General features: G+C 35.6%; 1 protein-coding gene across 1 annotated transcript; it reads right to left on the minus strand.

The window, feature by feature from the left end:
- Nucleotides 1–1,564: 1,564 nt before the first annotated feature.
- On the minus strand, nucleotides 1,565–5,672 carry LOC18039795 (probable L-cysteine desulfhydrase, chloroplastic). Its single transcript, XM_006428259.2, has 2 exons — nucleotides 4,162–5,672; nucleotides 1,565–1,870 (listed from the first exon to the last, which is right to left on the minus strand). Exon 1 carries the CDS (start codon nucleotides 5,528–5,530, stop codon nucleotides 4,169–4,171), a length of 1,362 nt encoding a protein of 453 aa, XP_006428322.1. The 5' UTR covers nucleotides 5,531–5,672; the 3' UTR covers nucleotides 1,565–1,870; nucleotides 4,162–4,168.
- Between the last annotated feature and the right edge of the window lie 15,754 nt (nucleotides 5,673–21,426).

A 21,426-nucleotide genomic window follows, 5' to 3' on the forward strand; every position in this document is an offset into this window, starting at 1 on the left:
AAAGAGTTATTTTGTTAATTTTGGGGTTGTTTAATAATTATTTAATAATTACAATATCACTTTTATGCAATTAGTTCATTTTAGTCCATTTCCACTTTCCACTTTCCACTTTCCAATGACTGTCATAAAAAAAAATATAAACTGAAATAGAAATGAAAAAGTTGTGAGCTTGGAGGACTTGGTGCCGTGAATCTCGGTCTCGGTCTCGGTCTCGTTGGAAGAACAACCATGGATCACTTCGCGCGGGTCAAGCGGCAGCCGATGGATCAAGCGGTAATGGGTTTCATCGATGGCTCATGGCTTCACGGGTTTCGTCGGTGGCTACCGGAAAAGCAAATCCGATCGAAGTGAAGTGAAGCAACCGTCGATGCAGCAGCAAGCAGATCCTGTCGTCAGTGCAGCAGATCTGGTCAAGTGGTGTGCTGCCTCTAGCCTGCTGCTGTGCTAACCGTTTGTGGTTATGTTGTTGCTTGTAGTTGTTTGAGTGAGTTGTGAGGAAAAAGAGAAAGAAGATAAAGAAGATAAAGAAGAGAGTGAAGAGAAAGAACACGGAGAGTGTTGGTGTGAGGTTGTGAGCCATGGTGTTCATATCTGTTGTGTAGCCATTTAGATTTTGTTGGTTTTTTTTTGTTTAAGCAACCCGATCGGGTTTGACCTGATCCGATCACAACCCGATCGGGTTTCAAAGATTTAATCCGATCGGGTTTTATTCACGACCCGATCCGATCCGAACCCAAAAATTTTCAGATCGGATCGGGTATTTTGCTCACCCTAGATAACATTACAATGGTAAAATTATTCTTTTGGTAACAAATTCGAACTATGTTATTGACAAGATGTTAGAATGGTAAATTTTAAATGTTTCCTTTACTTTAGAAATTTTGTCAAGCGGAAAATTGGAAAATTGGCAATTTCCCTCCTTTATGCTGCTTTAAAATTAAAATGATGGAGCCATAGCTCATTTCATCAGCCTAACTGTATTGAGTGAGGGTCATTTTACTTGCAATTGTATATGAGTTTGAACTTTAGTGTCATATTCAAAAGGAGAAATTATCAACCATCTACGTTTATCCTGTTATAAAAAATATTATAAAATTTTAAATAAAAAAATAAAAATCATCCTTACAAAATAACCATTAATATAATTTGTATTTATAAAAAAAATATTATTATTATTATTATTATTATTATTTAAGAACAAATACATATATAACCTTCTCCTTTTGATTTAATTTTTCCCCTCAAAACTAATTTTTCCACTCAGACCATCAGCTAGGTGGTAATTTAGACTCTTTGTTTCCCCAAATTTAAAAATACCATTTTGGAAACAATTCCATTCCAATCTAATCATTTGTTTTCTTTTTAAATAAAAGTAATTTGAGAAAGTGGTCCATTCTTGTGTATAAAGTTTTTTTGTTTCTATCTGTTGATACTTTCTTATTTATCATGGCCTTTAAAACACACACACACACACACATATATATAATATAATATAAGAAATTTTAGATTGTGGGTCAAAATAATTAGCGTGCGTCCAGTTTAGCAGTAGGGATACACTAAATAGTTATTAGTATCTTAATCTTTATAATCCAAACTCCGGTAACACTCATAATTTGATGCTGAGAATGGAGGAGCTCTCATGCAGTCCAACTAGCAAAAGAAAACAGTCTCTGGCTCACTGCCCCAGTGCTCTTCTCTTATACATTACATTAAATCACATTAAATTACATTCTGCAATTTGTTTCTCTAATCAATCTAGGGTGGTCATGGTACCTAAACCATGTCCAATGAGGCCATTTAAGCTTTCCAGGGAGAGTCAAATAGCCATTATTTGTCAGCACTCGGAAGATTGTTACTGCCCGACATTCAACTACAGAGAAACATAAGAGTATATAGGTAAGAAATCAGCTCATGAGACGCTATAGCATAAGAGTATATAGGAAAGAATGCAGCTCATTAGACACTATAAATTAATAACTACAGAAAAATTTGGATCACAACCGACATAGTCAATCATACAGACAGTACCAAATAAGCCTTTTTTTCCGAGAACACCACGAAACAACTTATTTCCATATTATTGCTGATTAATATAAGCCATTTATTAACTATTCTATGTCAGATGACTGAACAGGTGGAAATGCAAACATACAAAAAATTACCAACTCATACAATCATAATCACTGCAAACCAAAATGCATATTTTTAGCACTAAAGCAAGAATTACTGCATTAGTTTTGTTCAGTTTTCCACAATATCACGAAGGAAAAAAAAGCTGGCTCCAAAACTTCAGTGTCTTCAAGATTCTCTCAGTGATGGTAATCGGCTAGAAATTGAGAGATAGAAACGAAAATACTGTTAGAGACATAAAAGAACCATTATCTTCTTTATTGAAGGAACTTCTATTAAATTTGCTAAAAATGGTTTGACATTAGACTTCGGACATACGAGCCAACACAGAATAATGATTGATGAAAGAACTCACAATTTTGCCTACAAAAAGTCTTTTTGACATGGTAATCATAAATAGCAAGTCAGGAAATGATACTTCTATTATATTTACTGCAAATCTGACTTCGTAATTTACCCTCATGTTAAGCTTCAAGTCTCAGTGAAGGTAAAAATATTTCTATGATTATTCGCAAAGCGTATCATGTTCTGTTCTTTGCAGGCCATGTGTCTCGGTTTGGTCACGACAATCTATTTAGCAAACGAAGAGATACTCACTTTACAGGTCTCAAATAGGACGGGATCTACGATAACAGCTTCACTTTTCTAAGCATTTCTTTATAAGGAATAATATTAGTGTATTAACTGAAGAAGAAAAAAAGCGTTACATCTGAACTTGAGGACCAGTTTTCCAGAGGATCGTCAACGACTCAATGGAAAAAACAAAAGTCTTCCAATGAGATTCAAGTATAATTGTAACAAACAAAACATGCATGCATTGATGACAATAAATTTGCAAGAAGATAGTTCTTAATTATTGAATCAAGGCATAAAACAAAATTTAAAAAATTGGTGAACATGATTAACAGTGGGAAAATAATCAGTCTTCAAATTTTAAGCCTCTAAGACATTTTCTTAATGAACATGATGTGGTTTCTAACCTGTTGTTCATTGAAAGTTAAATTCTCTTTTCAAAGAAAAACTATAAATTCTACTTTAAATTGGAGTTAAAAGTTGCAGTGTGCCAAGGACAAAAGAACCTTTTCCTTTTTAACAGAGCAGTTATCCTAAAAATCCTCTAAATTTGGTTTGAAAATATATTTGAGACAAGCAATCTAACATGGAACAATAATACAAACACCTGATATGATAATTTACCCTCATAATTGTTTCCTAATTTAATGAAAGCAATAATATTGCTAAATTGTTCATTAAGTCTTTGATGGCCTAATCTTTGCAGGGAGGGTCTTCGGGTTTCACCGTGAGTAAATATGTCCCGCAAAGAAAAGATACTACTTGCAGTTAGTATATGTCTCAACTTGTGCAGGTTTTATGGCAAGGCCTTCACTTTCCCAGCATAAATTTGACTAACAAAATGCACATGCATTACCGCTAATAAATTTGAGGGAAGATGGTTCCAAACTAACTGAATCAAGGCATACAACTAGTGAGGATATAGGAAGCAGAAATAACTTATGAACACTTCGAAAGATGAACTACAACTAAGAAGAAATGACTTAATTTGCTGCCAACATTTTAACATAATTAGTAAGCTATATGAGTGCTAAGAGGTCTGCAAAATAATTAATAAAATCGTTTAAATCTCAAACCTCTGCCTCCTACACTTTCTCTGTATTAAGAAGAAACAGTACTCTACATAATATGAGGGTGCTAACTAGTTAACTCAGTAAAATCTCTTGGGTTGTTAGGAGAAATCTGGGATTTGAACCCAACTCACATGGTGAAAAGGGATTTGGTTACCAGGCAAGCTGTCCTTAAAAAATAAAAAAACTCTACATAGTTTAACACTCACTAGTATGATGAAATGGAATAATGAGAACACCAAAAAAGTAATATTTTTTATCACAGGTCGCTGCTTCATAATTGCAGTTATCCAAGATACATGAATTACCAAAAACCAACAGGCATTCGAAAATAGATCCAAGCTAAAATAGCTAATGAAATGTTCTAATCACTGAATCTAAAACATACCTCGTCACTATGAGAGAAGTTCACAAGTGAACTTATCATTAACAAGTTGGTTAATTGCATCTCTGAACCTGTAGTAATCATCTGGCTTGTTATAAACTTGATGTGAAATTCGAGCATATCCTGTAACCGGGTTAACCACTCCATCACCTGGTGCCCGATAATAGATAGGTACTTCAACAGAAAAACTATTCCTCAAGTGGGTTCTCAACTTTAAAGCAACAGAATCACTAGAAATACCCAAACTAGCAGGTAACCCAACCATGATCATGCTCGAACACATCTCCGGAGGAGACCCAAGATGAGTTCCCCACGCTTTGGCCAACATTTCCCCCATCTCAACAACAACTTTATGATTCCTCTTCTTGATTCCTTCAATTCCCCCTTCAAATCTGTTAACAAACTCCAAAACTTTAGGAATCACTAATTGGGCACTATAATCTCTAGTTCCAATCCAAGCACTCTCTATAGCCAATCCATTCCCATACTCATGAGACACCACAGGGTGATGCAAATCATCAATTTCACTTGATTTCCTGCAATACAAAAACGCTGCCGCAGGTGGGCAAAAAAACCACTTGTGCAAATTACTAGTATAAAAATCAGCCCCAATTTCTTTCATGTCAACATCAACACATCCAATCCCATGTGCAGCATCAACAAAAACTTTATCGACACCCTCTTCCCGACAGATTTTGACCAATTCTTTAACAGGAATCACAACGCTAGGCATAGATGTCACGTGATCAATCACAGCCAGTCTAACTTTCCTACCATTGACTTTCCCTCTCTCTAAAGCTCTCCTAAACTCACTAATAATCTCACTAACTGAATTAACAGGAAATGGTAACTCAACTTCAATAACATACCCGCCAGCACGCGTAACATAAGCTTCCACAGATTTTTTCACAGCACCATAAGCATAATGAAGCATAACAGCAGCATCACCTTTGTTAAACTTCCCTTGAATAAAGTCCCAAGCAACACTCTGCAACACAATGGCGGCAGCGGTGGTGGCATTATCAACAATTGATATTTCATCAACATGGTCAGCATTGACCAAGTCTTTGATCACGAGTCTTGATTGCAAAATCCCTTCTTTCAGCCGATTGAAGTAAAAGTCGTCAGGTTGTTTGAGGAACTCGAGTTGCCACTTCTGCTGTGCTGACATAACACTCTTTGGGCAGCAACCAAAGCTTCCATTATTGATTCTCGCTATGTTTTGCACATGGTGAGAGAATTCAGATTCGAGTTCAGTGTCTGAAATCAAAGTTGGTGAAAGTTTCGGCTTTTTGGGCAAGTGGGTATCGGATATTTTAGCGTCACATCCATTAATATCCATGTTGTGGTGGTTGTGATGACAAGAAGACATGGAAGAAAAATGGGGATTTTGGTTTAGGGTTGGAAGCTGGGCTTGAAGGGAGGTTGTGATGATGGTTGTGAAGAGAGAGGAAGTACAGAGCGTGAGAGATTGTGGATTGGTGACATATCGAGGGAAATAATTACCAATTAATTATTTTTATTTCCCAAATTTATTGTCATTTAAAGTCATGTCATGAGTTACAATATTAGTCAGATCTAGTTGCCATTATTTTTTTTAATGGAATTGAATTGAATTGGATTGAGACTTGATTTCGCATAATTTTTATCACCAACTTAACTTAATTGGATAAACCTATAGAAAATAGTACACCAAAAAAATAAATAAAGCACAAACCTTGTTTACATGACAAGAAGCTCATTGAATTTGTCATCTAAGAGAAAGTAAAACAATAATATATTTTCTTTTAAATATATATAATCATGTAGGGTCCTAAAAATCATAACATATCGGCGATAGATTTTGATAAATTTATGATCAATAAGTTTAAGTACATCAATACTTTTTAAAAATAAATTAATCAAATTTAATTTCCTTTACAAAAATTATTGGTCAAATGTAGTGTCTACAATTATTATTATTAATATGAACTATGATGAGATGATGCTTTACAAACCCTATATGAAAATGTAGAAAGAAAATAACTGGAGCAAAGTTCATGCTTTACAGCTTCACGGAATGAAAATGATAATAATAGTAATATAATGGGCTTGAGATGATGAAGATGATGATGAAATTGTATTTACGGTTTCAATCGCAATATTGCATTATAAAATTTTAGTTTAGAAATGTGAGGAATTCTTAAAGAAAGTTTATCTGATATTTTGATATATTTCAATTCAACCCATTAACTAAAAGTTGTTTTATTTTTTCCCTGGAACATGTAGGAATTATTCCTTTGTCAAGCTTCAAAAATAGAAATGTTCATGAGCCACTCGACCGAATGGTGAGCTGTTTTAGAGTGCGGGGACTCAATTTCTCTCTCAATAAAAGAATAATTGAGTGAAGATAATTTGCAATTTTTCTTAAATATTAGTGAGAGTAAAAAAATTTAAACAGTGTTTCATAAATTTTAGGGAAATTATCATTCGTATACCCTATATTTACTCTGTTATCAAAAATACTACAATACTTTGAGGGTGTATCAATCGTCCACCCTTAGTTGACAAAATATATCAGCCGACCACCAAACCGTTAGTTGCCGTTTGAAAGTTAACAGAAGTACAGTGAATTGACGATTTTACCCTTGAAAATTATCACTTGTATACCCTTAAATTCTCTTTTTATCACTTGTATACCCTTAAATTATCACTTGTATCATATGAAAAGACCAAATTACCCTTCTGATGTCATCATACTTAAACGGCAACTAACGGTTTGGTGGTCGGCTGATACATTTTGTCAACTTAGGGTGGACGATTGATACACCCTCAAAGTGTTGTAGTATTTTTGATAATGGAGTAAATTAAGGGTATACAAATGATAATTTCCCTAAATTTTAATATAAATTAGTAATACAATAGTTGTCTGATGTAAAATATCTCATTTAATAAGATTTAATGTAAACTAATAGTCCAATAATTATTTGATTATAAATATCCGTAGTTATGTAATTGTGTTATCAGTATAAAAAATATATATAGTCTCATTCTCTCATGTGAGCGCCTTCATTTTTTATGTAAACACGTTGTTTAATAGAGTCAGTGCAGATATACTATTAAACGACATAATTTTATAGTACATTAAAAATTAATTCTATTAAATTAGACGGTTTAATAATATATTCGTATTAAAAAAATTAAAGACAAAGATTCATGTCATTTTCAATCGTTCCCAGTGCACGACATTTATGTACATAAAAAGATCTTATCTTTAATTTTATTGTCAAATCTTATCCTTAAGTTTCTCCCACAAATTGCATTGTAATTGCCTTTAGTGAAAAATGGGTGGGTAGGTTACATTAGCATATTAAATAATCTCAAGTATGGACCATACTGCATTCATATTAAGGAAAAAAAAATTAAGGATAGTGACGTGGCATTGGCATATTATATATGTGTTACATTGTTAATTTCTTGGAGTTTACTTCGTTCCAACTTATAATATTTCTTTTGCCAACATTTATCGGCATAAACAGTACTAAAACTCTTGTAACTTGTGTAATTTTTGTGGGATTATGCCGACTTCTTATGTTGATCTCTGATCTTTTATTTTTTGTTTTGTTTTCTTTTTGAAGACGATGAGAAATCTTATCACTAAACCCTAATGATTACTTTTATTATTATTCAAACTTAGGTAATTATATGGCCAGCTATGTTACGCTTCAAGGACAATTTTTGACCTTAGCTAAATAAAATATTAGAAACAAAAAAGTTTCATGCATAAAAATGCCTATAAATTATGATTGTCAATTAAACAGTAGAGAAAAAATTTTATACAATACAAACACTCTAATTGACTTAATTTTGAGAGTTAAAAGTCAACTAACAACACAAAGTCAAACCATTTCAATGCTTCAAAATACGAATTATGATGATAATTAAACAAAGTTTCCTCTATACAAGAAGTGGCAACATCGCGAACATGGGAAACATTCAGAATTCAGAAAGGTGCCTCTTTTTGGTATTTCCAGCGCTTTTACAATTTTTTCCCTTAACCATTCAATTCTTGAAAGGCTACGTTAAGGTTTATTAAAAAAATAAATAAATTTTGACCACACGTAAATAAAAATTATATACGATCAAATCAAATCAATAAAGAAGGTTAAATAAGTTAAGATTATGGGAGAATCTTAATCTCAATATGTTACAAGCATAAAATCTTTTTATTAATAATAATCACTTGCTTGTTCTGTGCCATGATCCCATTATTTTGCCTCTCAGAATGAAAATTTGAACGCGTGCAGGAATAGCTCTCATGGAGCACAACAAACAAGCAAAATAAAAAAAAAGAAATCATGTTTGCTCTTCTTATTTCTCTGATAAACTACGTTATAGTATTATATATACATACATTTATAGGCATTATCCAGTTTGTTTCTCTACTCATTTATGGTGTTCATAGTTACTACTGAAACAAGAGATGGCCAAGGGCCTGACCGACATCAAAGGAAGGCTTGTGTGGGCTCATGCCATGCCATGTCCACCGTTTGCATCGCGTCATGCTGTATGGTGTTGTTGAAAGGAAAATGCAAGTACTTGGAAGAAATTGGAATTGTATTATATATTCGAATGAATTACAATGAGACATATTGAGGTCCTTATATAGTACAAATTATAGCCGTTCGAGAATTAAAGAGCATTCTTAAAGTATAATAGAATTAACCACAATTGAGGAAATCGTGATTGCTATTGACAGAGGAAATCTCGGTTTTATTAGCTTGCAGTCAAGGCTGATCTTTTGGCTGATTTTCTTGATTCCTTTCCTTGATTCCTGACTCATTGATTGCTATTTCTTCAGCCTGACACTTTCCTTTAACATTCCCCCTCAAACTTGGTCGTGGTAGAGTCCAAATACCAAGTTTGGTGCATAAATTATGAAAGGTAGTGCTGGAGAGAGGCTTTGTAAATATATCAGCTAGTTGATCTTTGGAACTCACAAACTGGGTGATTAGTTTCCCTTGAGCCACTTTCTCGCGGACAAAGTGATAATCAATCTCAATATGTTTTGTGCGAGCATGAAGAACTTGATTAACTGTTAAATGAAGAGCTGACATGTTATCACTAAACAGTGTTGGAGGTTGAGGAAGCTGAAAGCCAATGGATCCATGTGAGTTCTGCAGCAGCTGAAGCCATAGCACGATACTTAGCTTCCGTACTTGATCGGGCAACAGTAAGTTGTTTCTTGGCTGACCAGGATACACAATTGGGACCTAAAAAAGTGCAAAATCCTGTGGTGGATCTTATTGTTAGAGGACAACCACCCCAATCCGAATATGAAAATGCATACAAATTAGTTATAGTGTGAGAAAGTAATCGAATACCATGATCTAAAGTTCCTTGGACATATCGGAGAATTCTTTTGACTAATTGAAAATGAAAATTGCTCGGTTGATGCATATGTTGGCAAACAAAATTAACACTATAAGCAATGTCTGGCCTAGTGAATGTCAAGTATTGTAATCCACCTACAATGCTTCTATAGAAGGTAGGATCAGAAAATAAACTTGTATCAATGGGGTGATTGTGAGGCACCATAGGAGTAGATAATGGTTTACTAGTATGCATTTTTGCTCTTTTAAGCAAATCGGCAGCATATTTTCTTTGATGCAAGATAAGACCATGAGAAAATTTAGCTACTTCTACACCTAAAAATTAATGAATGTAACCAAGATTTTTCATAGCAAACTCCTTTCCAAGTGAGCAGAGAAATTGATTTAGAAGAATATGGTTGCTTCCTGTTAAAATTAAATCATCAACATAAACAAGTAAAAATATAACGCCATGATTTTTTCGAAAAATAAACAATGAAGAGTCAGCAGTGCTACAAACAAATCCATAAGCTAAGAGGAACATACTGAACCTATCAAACCATGCTCTCGGTGCTTGTTTTAGCCCATACAAAGCTTTGTCAAGTTTACAAACATGGTGCAGATATTTTTCATCAATAAATCCAGGGGGTTGCTCCATGAAAACTGGTTTATCGAGTTTGCCATGTAAAAATGCATTTTTAACATCTAATTGTCGAATGTCCCAATTGTGGGATAGTGCAATTGATAAGACTATCCTGATGGTTGCAGGTTTTACAACGGGTGAAAATGTTTCTAGGAAGTCAATTCCTGGAATTTGATTAAAGCCTTTGGCCACTAGCCTAGCTTTTAGTCTTTCTAGAGTGCCATCAGCTTTAAGTTTTGTTTTGTATACCCACTTACAGCCTATGACATTCATGTCATTGGATCTTGGAATTAATATCCATGTCTTATTTTGATGCAGGGCAACAATTTCCTCTTTCATAGCATGCAACCATCCTGGATGATATAAAGCATCTTTAATGCCTTTAGGCTCTGTTGGCACATTATAACTAAGTAATGCAAATTCAGTAGGGCTATACCTGGTGCTGCGTTTATATATACCTGCTTTGCCACGTGTTGTCATGTTGTGAGATAGTTGTATACTTACAGTGGAATCAAGAGTAGGTTTTTGTCTCGTGTCTTGATCTGTTTGATTTTGAGATGCTAAGATGTGAACAGCCTCTGAATCTTTGTTAGGCTGAATGCTAGTTAGATCCAACTCATGGGAAACTTCAGTCTCTTGTTCAGGAGCCATTGTGTCTTGATCAGAGTCATGTTGAGGTGCTAAAATGTTTGTAGCCTCAAAATCTTTGCTAGTTGGATCAAGTTCGTGAGGGGTCTATAACATGTTTATATTGCTATATTCTTGGCCTCCACTTCCTTCATTGTTTGTGGTAGAGATATCAAGGTTAGTATTTTCATTTTGGTTGATATCCGCTATCCTGTGGCTATTTTCTGTTATAAGTACTGCCATGTTTGTTCGAGGAGATGGTTGGTTATAGTTGTTTCCAATTCCTGCAGTAGTAAAAGTTCCTGCAATCCACTCGTTGAAACTTGTTAGATTTGTGTGTTTATCAAAACTACTATAAAGTATACCTGGCTTCATGAAGGGGAAAGTCTTTTCATCAAAGACAACATCTCTTGACAAATATACTTTTCCAGTAGGTGGGTGAAAACATCTATAACCTTTATAAAATTCACTATATCTAAGGAACACATTAGGAAGAGATTTTGGATCAAATTTATTTTGAGTTATTCTTCTAAGACATGGAAAACATCTAGAGCCAAACACTCTTAAGGAAGAGTAGTTAGGTTTCTTACCGGTTAACTTCTCAATGGGACTTTTCATGGCAAGTATGGTTGAAGGTAACCTATTGATTAGCCATGTTGCAGTAGAAAATGCTTCCACCCAGAAGCGTTTAGGAACTCCAGCATGAAACAACATAGTAAGTCCAAGCTCAGTGATATTCTTATGCTTTCTCTCAGCAACACCGTTTTGCTGAGGTGTTCCTGGGCATGATTTCTGTGACTTGATTCCATGATTTAAAAGGTATTCTTGAAATTCTTTGCTTCCAAACTCACCTCCTCCATCCGATTGAAAAACTTTGATGTTTTTCTCAAACTGATTTTTCAAAAATTTATGAAAAGAAATAAAGCAATGAAAGAAATTAGATTTTTTCCGTAAAGGAAAAACCAAGTAAACCGAGTGAATTCATCCACAAATATAACATAAAATTTAAAATTTTGAAATGATTTAACTGGAGCAGGACCCCATAAGTCACAATGAATTTTACCAAAAGGTTCCGAACAATGTTCATCAATATTAAGAAAAGGGAGTCTACAAGATTTGCCTAATTGGCAACTTTCACATAAAAAATTTTCCCTATCATGCTCATTTATAGAATTGAGCTTTTTATGCTTTAAATAACTAATTATTTTCATATGTGGATGCCCAAGCCGTTGATGCCATGTGGTATCGCTAGTTGCTTGAAACCTTGATGAGTAGAATGTCATGTTTTGATTTGGTTCCAAGCTATAAAGGCCACCATTCCTAGTTCCTGTTGTGATCACTTTCCCTGTTTCCCTGTTCTTAATCACAAAATTATTTGCAGTGAATTCAAACATGTAAGGAAAATCAGTGGTTAATTGACTTACAGAGAGAAGATTCTTTTTAATCTCAGGAACAACTAAAACATTTTTTAATTTGACAGAGTTTTTATCTGTGTGCAAAACAGTATCTCCTATATGAGTAATTTTCAATTTATGTCCATTACCTACCATTATCTTATCTGATCCATGATATGGTTGACAGTGAATTAACTTACCATTATCTGAAGTCATATGTTGAGTAGCTCCTGTATCAGGAAACCATGCATCAGTCTCATTTTCTGATATTGCCATAGCAGCAAGAGCTTGTGCTGCATTACTAAGCTGATAGCCTTGTTTGAATCTGTGCCAACATTCAAAGACAGAGTGTCGAGGCTTAAGATAAATCTGACAAATTAAATCATCTTTGTCTTGCTCATTTTGAGAAGGATTCTGATTATTCCTTTGTGGTGCTTCCGAAGGTTTTTGTACTGCTTGAGGGAAGCCTCTTCCTTTTGAGTTGAAGGAATTTTGCCCTTGTCTGCTAAGGGGATTTTGTCCCTGCATGTTAAAAGGAACTTGTCCCTGCCTATTGTTTCTAAAGTGTTTTCCATTGTTTTTATTTTGAGCAAAAAAGCAGAGTGTTCATCGGTAGCACTTGCAGAGCAATGAAAAGATTTCATGTTCTCATGACTTTGAAGTAATTGAATGACATCATTATATGAAGGTATTGGAGGTTTCATCATAGATGTAACAAAAGATCTATAACCCTTACCTAATCCTTTGAGAAGACCAAAAACCTTTTGTTGATCTTCCATCGATTTGCCAATGGCATCAAGTTCATCACATATCTCTTTGAAGCCTCTGATGTAGTCATTGATAGTTTTGTAATTTTGCTTGCTGTGCAGATGCATCTTTTGCATGAGAAAGAACTCTCTATCTTTGGTGTTTCGAGCAAAGTATTCTGATAAGGCTTTCCATACTGCTGCTGATGTTTCTATTCCCACAGCAAGTCCAAGGACTTCCTCTGATAGAGTCCCCACAATCCATCCGCGAAGAAGTCGATCCGATCTCCTCCACATTATGTAATCATAATTCATCACATATTCTTGTTTTGTTGTAGATGCTTCAGCTTCTACAGTTGATTTTAAGACAAATTCTACAGGTTCGAGATATGTTCCATCTAGAAAACCTCCCATATCTTGGCTTTCAATAAGCCCACTTATTTGGGTTTTCCACAACGTGTAGTTGTTTTGGGTGAGTTTTAAAGAGACAAAGTTGCTTATATTCAATGTGGAAGGATATGGAAATGAAACGGTAGATGTAGTTTTTGAAGACACAAAAGCCATGGTTGACTAATAATATTTAATTATTCTGCCAGGAGCTATTGCTCTGATACCATGGAAGGAAAATGCAAGTACTTGGAAGAAATTGGAATTGTATTATATATTCGAATGAATTACAATGAGACATATTGAGGTCCTTATATAGTACAAATTATAGCCGTTCGAGAATTAAAGAGCATTCTTAAAGTATAATAGAATTAACCACAATTGAGGAAATCGTGATTGCTATTGACAGAGGAAATCTCGGCTTTATTAGCTTGCAGTCAAGGCTGATCTTTTGGCTGATTTTCTTGATTCCTTTCCTTGATTCCTGACTCATTGATTGCTATTTCTACAGCCTGACACTTTCCTTTAACAGTTGTTTCTATGCTTAGGTCTAAGCTCGTACTGTACCGTGTCTTGGGCTATTCCTAACAAAAAAAGCACGACAAGTCATTTTTTTTTTTAAAGAGAACAGACCAAGCTAGTAGTGTATTTTTTTTAACCCTATGTATCTTTTTTGGGTCTATATATTTTTCGTCAAATTCAATAAAAATCAGAAAGTTTAAAAATCAAATCTATATTCAATAATAATAAATTAATAATAGTAAGAGAATGTAATACTAATTATTAAGTTAGATCCTACGATATTAGAATTCTTTTTTAGTACTTAAGAACAACAACAACAATAATAATAAATTTTCTTAAGAGTTAATTTAATTGTTAACTTGGACCTACGTAGATCGTAGATCGTAGTCCATTATAACATTAATACATACATTTTATAAAATCATGATATTTATAATTTTATTTATTAAAATCATGATATTATCTATTCATTTAATAAATCATAAACATAAAATAATTAGATTATTTTTTTTTCAAAACTAAGAATCAAATGAATTTGAAAACTTAAGCTAATAAAATATACTAAAAGATTCAATTTTAAGTTATTTGTAAAATAGTAAAATTTTAAGTTTATTTTCATTAAAAAGTGAACGTACTTATTGCGGGCCTTTCCACATAGTATGTTTTTTCTTATTTCTAATTGCACTATACTTTTAAGACCCACGTACTTAAAATTTTTAGCTTAGTCTAGCCCATATGTATGTCGTGTTGTGCCGTGTCACGTGCCTATGTGCTTATTCTGTATGAACATGTGTCATGTCCGTGTCGTGCAACTCAACCCTTTGGTCATCTCTATTTGAAACCATGTCAAAGTAGGCCATGTATGCCTTCCAGGGAGTGACAAATTGACCTTATTTGTAAGTATGTGGAAGATTGCTGCTACCCATCCTTCAACTATTGAGAAACAGAGAAGTATATAGTTAAGAAACAACTAATGAGAAAGTAGATTCACATGTACTGCAAAAGGTTGGACCACGGAATCATTGCTAAAGATTGCTGCTGCCCATCCTTCAACTATTGAGAAACAGAGAAGTATATAGTTAAGAAACAACTAATGAGAAAGCAGATTCACATTAAGAAGAAAAGCGACCAGTTACATGGAAAATATTCGCTGAGGAACTATGGGCATGTTTTGGACCGATAGAGTGTGAGGATTTTGATGAAGCTTTGTCTCGGGTCAGGCAGACGGGATCATTGCGTAAATATCAAAAGAAGTTCAAAAGGCTTGGGAACCAAGTTCATGGGTGATCTCAAAAAGCATTGGTGGGAACATTTTATGGGGGGCTTGAAACTAGAGAATGCGGCAGATATTCGTATGTTCAAACCCCGCACATTAAAGGAAGCCATTAGTCTAGCACGTATGAAGGATGATCAAATAGCACGACAGAAGAAAATAATCAGGTCATCAATTCCTATTCGGTCCCCATATGCTCCGAACCGAGCCATACCAACAACACCTTATAAGAGGCTATCATGGGAAGAGATGCAGAGGAGGCGAGCCTAGGGATTGTGCTTCAATTGTAATGACAAATTCACCGCCGACCACAAGTGTACCAAGGCACAGTTACTAATCCTAGAATGCAAAACAACACCGGAAGAGGGTTTGTATGAAGAGTTCACTGTCGATGAGCCAATCATGGAATCAACAGAAATGGTAAACCCTAAAATTACTTTATGTGCTTTGTCCGGATGGGCCGCACCACAAACTATGAGCGTTATGGAAAAAATTGGGCAGTATGCAATTGTCATCCTCATTGACAGCAGGTCCACACAATTTTATCAGTTCATGCTTAGCCAATTTGCTGTAATTACCGATCAAGCCAACAACATCTTTTTCTGTACAAGTCGCTAATGAGGAGAAATTAACATGCCAAGGGATGTTTGAAAAGGTACAAATATTAATCTAAAATATTCCTTTTTCTCTCACCGTGTATTCCCTACCAATAACAGGATTGGATATGGTCTTGGATCCAATGGCTCGAGACACTGGGCTCTGTTATGTGCAATTGGAAAGACTTGACTATGGAATTTGAATGGGAGGACAAAAAGCAGCGCTTGCAAGGAATCAATCCTCACGTTGTGCAGTCAGCATCAGTAACGGAAGTTGCAAAAGAAATTAAACAGGGGCAATGAGTCTAGGCTATATGCTTTCACACTTCATTAGAAGACTCTTTTGATAAGACTCCTATTTGCATGCAACAAATATTGGTTGAATATTCAGATTTATTCCAAGAGCCTATGCAACTACCACCCGCACGGGACATTGACCACAACATTCCATTAAAAGAGGGAACTGAGCCTGTGAATGTGAGACCCTATCGATATGCATATTTTCAAAAATTAGAGATTGAGAAGCAAGTATAAGAGATGTTAAACTCAGGATTGATAAGGCCAAGCACCAGTCCTTTTTCCTCGCCCGTATTGTTGGTCAAGAAGAAAGACGGCAGCTGGCGATTTTATACTGACTACCGTGCCTTTAACCAAGTTACAATCAAGGACTGCTTTCCGATACCGACCGTTGAAGACATGTTAGATGAGCTCCATGGTGCTGCTTACTTCACCAAGTTAGATTTACGAGCAGGGTACCACAAAGTACATGTAAATCCAGCCGACATATACAAAACGATGTTTCAAACTCATAATGGCCACTACGAATACTTAGTGATGCCGTTCGGGCTGTGTAATGCCCCATCCACCTTTCAGGCAATCATGAACTCTATCTTTTGTCCATATCTTAGAAAATTCATTCTAGTTTTTTTTGATGATATACTAATTTATAGTCCTACATGGAGCACACATCTGGATCATGTTCAGCAGGCACTGGAGATTTTTAAAATACAGAGATTTTTTTATCAAAGCAAGCAAGTGTAATTTCGGCCAGCAAGAGTTAGAATACTTGGGCCACATAATAACTTGCCATGGCGTCAAGGTCGACGAGAACAAAATTGCAGCCATGATTTCGTGGCCACGACCTGAAAATATAACAGAGCTGAGAGGATTTCTTAAGCTCACGGGATATTACAGAAAATTTGTACAAGGTTATGGGATTATAGCACATCCGCTCACCAATTTGTTGAAAAAGGGGCAGTTCATATGGAACAGTGAGGCGGAGGAAGCATTTGAGAAATTAAAAAAAAGCCATGAGCAGTACCCCAACATTAGCCATGCTAAATTTTCATGAGACTTTCATTGTGGAAACTGACGCGTCTGGTGAAAGAATTGGGGCGGTACTATAGCAGCAAGGGAGGCTGATTGCTTACATGAGCCATGCTTTAGGCACTTAAAAAAAGGGGTGGTCTATTTACAATAAAGAGATGTTAGCAATTTTGGAGGCTGTCCGAAGGTGGAGACCTTATTTGCTTGGGCACCAGTTCATCATCAAAACCGATCAATAAAGCATTAATTTTTTTTTGGAACAATAAGTGGCTACACCCGAGCAGCATAAATGGATGAGTAAATTGGTGGGGTATGATTATGAGATTGTTTACAGACCAGGGCGTGAGAATAAAGCTGCTGATGCCTTATCCCGATGACCTGACAGTCCACTTTTTTATCTCTTGTTTGTGCCACAGATTGCTATTTGGGATGAAATCAAGGAGGCCACTAATAGTGATGAATATATGCAAAATATACTAACGGTAGCTCAAAACCAAACTTCGGGGCCATACACGGTTTGTAATGGGCTGTTATTCTTTAAGGAAAGAGTGGTGGTTCCACATACTTTACGTGAGTCACTTTTATATGAGGCTCACGACACTAAAATTGGTGGTCATTCGGGAGTCCTGCAAACCTACAAGCGCCTTTCACAACAGTTTTACTGGCCAACAATGTTTCAAGTAGTACGAGAATATGTGAGTAAATGCAAAGTCTGTCAATGAGTGAAGTTTGACACTCTCAAGCCAACTGGTCTTCTAGAGCCACTACCCATACCATGCCAAGTTTGGGATGATATCTTCTTGGATTTTGTCGAAGGCTTACCATCTTCACAAGGCAAGGATACCATATTGGTCGTGGTGGATCGACTAAGTAAGTTTGCTCACTTTATTTCTTTAACCCACCCTTTTTCTGCTAAGACAGTGGCTGAGAAATTCGTTGAACATGTGGTGAAGTTACATGGCATGCCTAAAAGTATAATTAGTGATCGCGACCCAATTTTCATTAGCAAATTTTGGCAGGAATTTTTTAATTTGTCCGGCACCAAATTAAAAATGAGTTCTGCCTGCCATCTGCAGACGGACAGTCAAACCAAGGTAATTAATCATTGCCTTGAACAATATTTGAGGTGTTTTGTGCATCAGTGGCCGAAGAATTGGCACTCATTCTTACATTGGGCTACGTTTTGGTATAACACCGCCGTCCATGTTTCTACGAGCATGACACCATTCCAAGCTCTCTACGGCAGACCTCCCCCAATTGTACCTTTCTATCATGTTGGGTCATCTCTTGTGAATAAATTGGACCAAACATTGCTTACCCGAGATGACTTGCTACGCCAGTTGAAGCATAATTTGGCCATGGCCATAAATCGAATGAAGCAAGTGGCTGACAAGAGGCGTCGCGATGTGGAATTTCAGAGTGGTGATTTGGTGTTTCTAAAGTTACAACCTTATAAACAATCCTCGGTGTTCAAGCGGGCTCATAAAAAATTAGTATGCACGTATTTCGAGCCTTATAAGATTGTACGCAAAATTGGTCCAGTTGCTTATAAACTTTAGTTGCCTGAAAGCTCTCGCATTCATCCAGTATTTCATGTTTCATTATTGAAGAAAGCTATCGGCGATTTCAGTAGCAGTACTGACTTACCCTCAATTGATGATGAAGGCCTGATAGTCATGGAACCTCTTGCTATTATTGATACCCGTTGGTTGAGAAGAGGTGGCAAAGTGGTGGAACAACAATTAGTTCAATGGAAGAGGTTGCCAGTTGAAGATGCAACGTGGGAAGATACAGAGCTTTGGCAACGGCGATTTCCTCACATGACCCTTGAGGACAAGGGCACTTTTCGGGGAGAGGGTAATGATAAGAAGCAGCCACAGTCACTAGAGCCACGCAAGTCTAGTAGAGGGCATAAGCCAAATCCCAAGTACGTGACGTGAAGACTTTCAGTTTAGCCTTACATGGTTCATGCATGCATGGGTTCACGTGAGAATAATGCACCAAAGTTGTTAGAGCAAGAATCAAGGGATTTGATAGCTTCAACAATCGTGCATGAATAGAGGATAAGATCGAATCCTTAGTAGTTGTTGTTTAGCTTTGTGTTTCGTAAAAGTAGCAAGGGTGTTATTTTAGTTTACGTATTTTGATTACAGCCGTGATTGTAGGCTGAGTTTGTTATGTTAGTATTATAAATAAAGGCTCCGGCATAATAAAAAGCAGGCAGTCAACTAATTCAATTTATCTTGGTCTTTGTTTTCTCGCCATAAGCAGAAAACTCTTGTGATTGATTAGCTAACTTTGATTGGGACCTATCAGCCACTAATAATAAAAAGATATCCAATTATGTACTTGGGAGGAGAAAATTGATTGGTTCTCCCATAGGCTGAGACTTGAACTTGTGCCTTGAAATCGAGAGCAAAAATTCATTAGTATCGAGCCAAAGGCTCAGTGACTATCGACTAATTAACTTATTTTGATTAATTTTTAGCATAGCACCTAAGATTTGAAGTTCAAACCTTATAAAAAGCATATTGGATTTGTCATCAAGCAATATGATTGTTTTAAACTTATTTAATAAAAATACTAAAAATTACCAATACAAAGTCTAGTTTTTAGTTATAAAAACCGGCTTTCCTAAAACCCAGGTCCTAACTGCTAAATTCAAGCTTTCTTAGATGCTTGAACTATATATATATATATATATATAAATGATAGCATGATGAATATCATTTGTAAGGACAAAAGAAGTTTTAAATTCAATTTGATTATTATAAATCGAGGCTTCAACTTTGGAGCTAACATTCAATTTCGAATTATTAGCGGCAGAAAGTCTTTCTTTTGTTTTTTCATGAAATCTTTTGGGGACAATATCTTCTCTAATGCAATTTAAATCGGCGCCAGTATCAAAAAGGGCAATGGCGTCCATAGCAAAGTCATCAGAAAAGATGAGAGTGACTTTAATCAAATACTTTCTTGTGGTGATTTGTTTTAAAACAAACAGAAAATCATTGGGTACAGACTCAATATTTTCTACTTTAATATCATCACCATTATCATCAGGATTAGATTCATTGTCTGAATTATCCTGTAACTGCTTTTGTAAAAGGAGTTGAATAGTATCAGAATCACTTTTTTGTTTTTCTTTTAAATCCCTGATTTCAAGCTTAATCTGCTTGATTTCGTTTTGAAGATCTTGGATGGTGGGTGTTGACTTTTTTGTTTTCTTTTTGTCCAAAATCTGAGTAAGATCATAAGAATTCTTTTTAATAATTGGAACCTTAGAAATCTCAGTTGAGGTTCCGGCTTTGTCAGAATCCATGGTTTTCAAAAGTTTATCAAGATATTCTTTTTGAAGATTTGGATCAGAAATATGCTTTACAAGTTCAAGAAAAATTTCTTGGTCTTTAGTCAAAACATTGATTTTCTTTAAATAGGAATCCGAATCAGAATCGCTACTGCTAGATGCAGAGGTATCTGAGTCAAATAACTCATCGACCTGAAGAGGATCACTGTCTCCTGACATGGAAGACTCAGAGTCAGAAGACTCTACAAGAAGAGGGGCTATTTTGGAAAGGATGTCCTCATTTAGGTCAAGCTCTTGGAGTTTCTTGTTCATTCTGCAAAACTTTGCAGTATGACCTTTCATACCACATTTGAAACAAGTGGCATCTTTGAAGTTGAATGGGGTTTTAGGTTTGGCTTTAAACTCTTTCTTTTTAGAAAAACTATGTTTCTTATAAGGCCTCGAAGGTTTCTTATAAGGAAGTTTTCTAAACTCGTGAAAGGGTTTCCTACGGCTTTTAGATTTGTAATATTTCTTGTAAGGTTTTGTAGAACACTTACCATTACAATCCTTGGAAGTAGAAGCTTTAAAGGGGTCATAATTGAATTGTTTACAAAAACCGCCTAATTCTTGCTTAGATCTCCTAAGCTCCTGCTTCAGACGTTTCTGTAATTTCAAATCTTGACAGATCTTTAAACCTTCTTTATTGACAAAACTGACTAGTTCACCATAAGTGAGCTCGTCATAAGGAATACGATTGTCATAGAGAGCTTTGATGGAATTTCTAACCTTTTCTCCCAATAGGGTAGGTAAACCTGCAAGGAATTTTTCCTTCCAAGTTACATGATTTGCATCATCCCTAAGGAAGAGTCTAGTAAAGAAAGTGGTTTTGTAATCTTGGAAATCACTGAGTTTCCTACATCTTAAGTTGTGTAGTAACTCGGCGTTTTTGTCTCTAAGGTGAGAAGGGTCACCTATGAAGTGAAGGGAAATGGTTAAAATCAGGGTAGCAACTGCATCCTGGATAGGGTTATTAAACTCATCAAGAATGGGAGCACCATTCTCATCAGTTTGGATGGCATTAAAAATGTCTAATTGCTGCAATTTAGTGAGAAGATGA

Source organism: Citrus clementina, unplaced genomic scaffold (genome assembly GCF_000493195.1).
Source record: "Citrus clementina cultivar Clemenules unplaced genomic scaffold, Citrus_clementina_v1.0 scaffold_6, whole genome shotgun sequence".
Taxonomy (NCBI): domain Eukaryota; kingdom Viridiplantae; phylum Streptophyta; class Magnoliopsida; order Sapindales; family Rutaceae; genus Citrus; species Citrus x clementina.

Coding starts and splice junctions, on each gene's coding strand:
- LOC18039795 (XM_006428259.2), bottom strand. CDS start 5,530: ATGTCTTCTTGTCATCACAACCACCACAACATGGATATTAATGGATGT.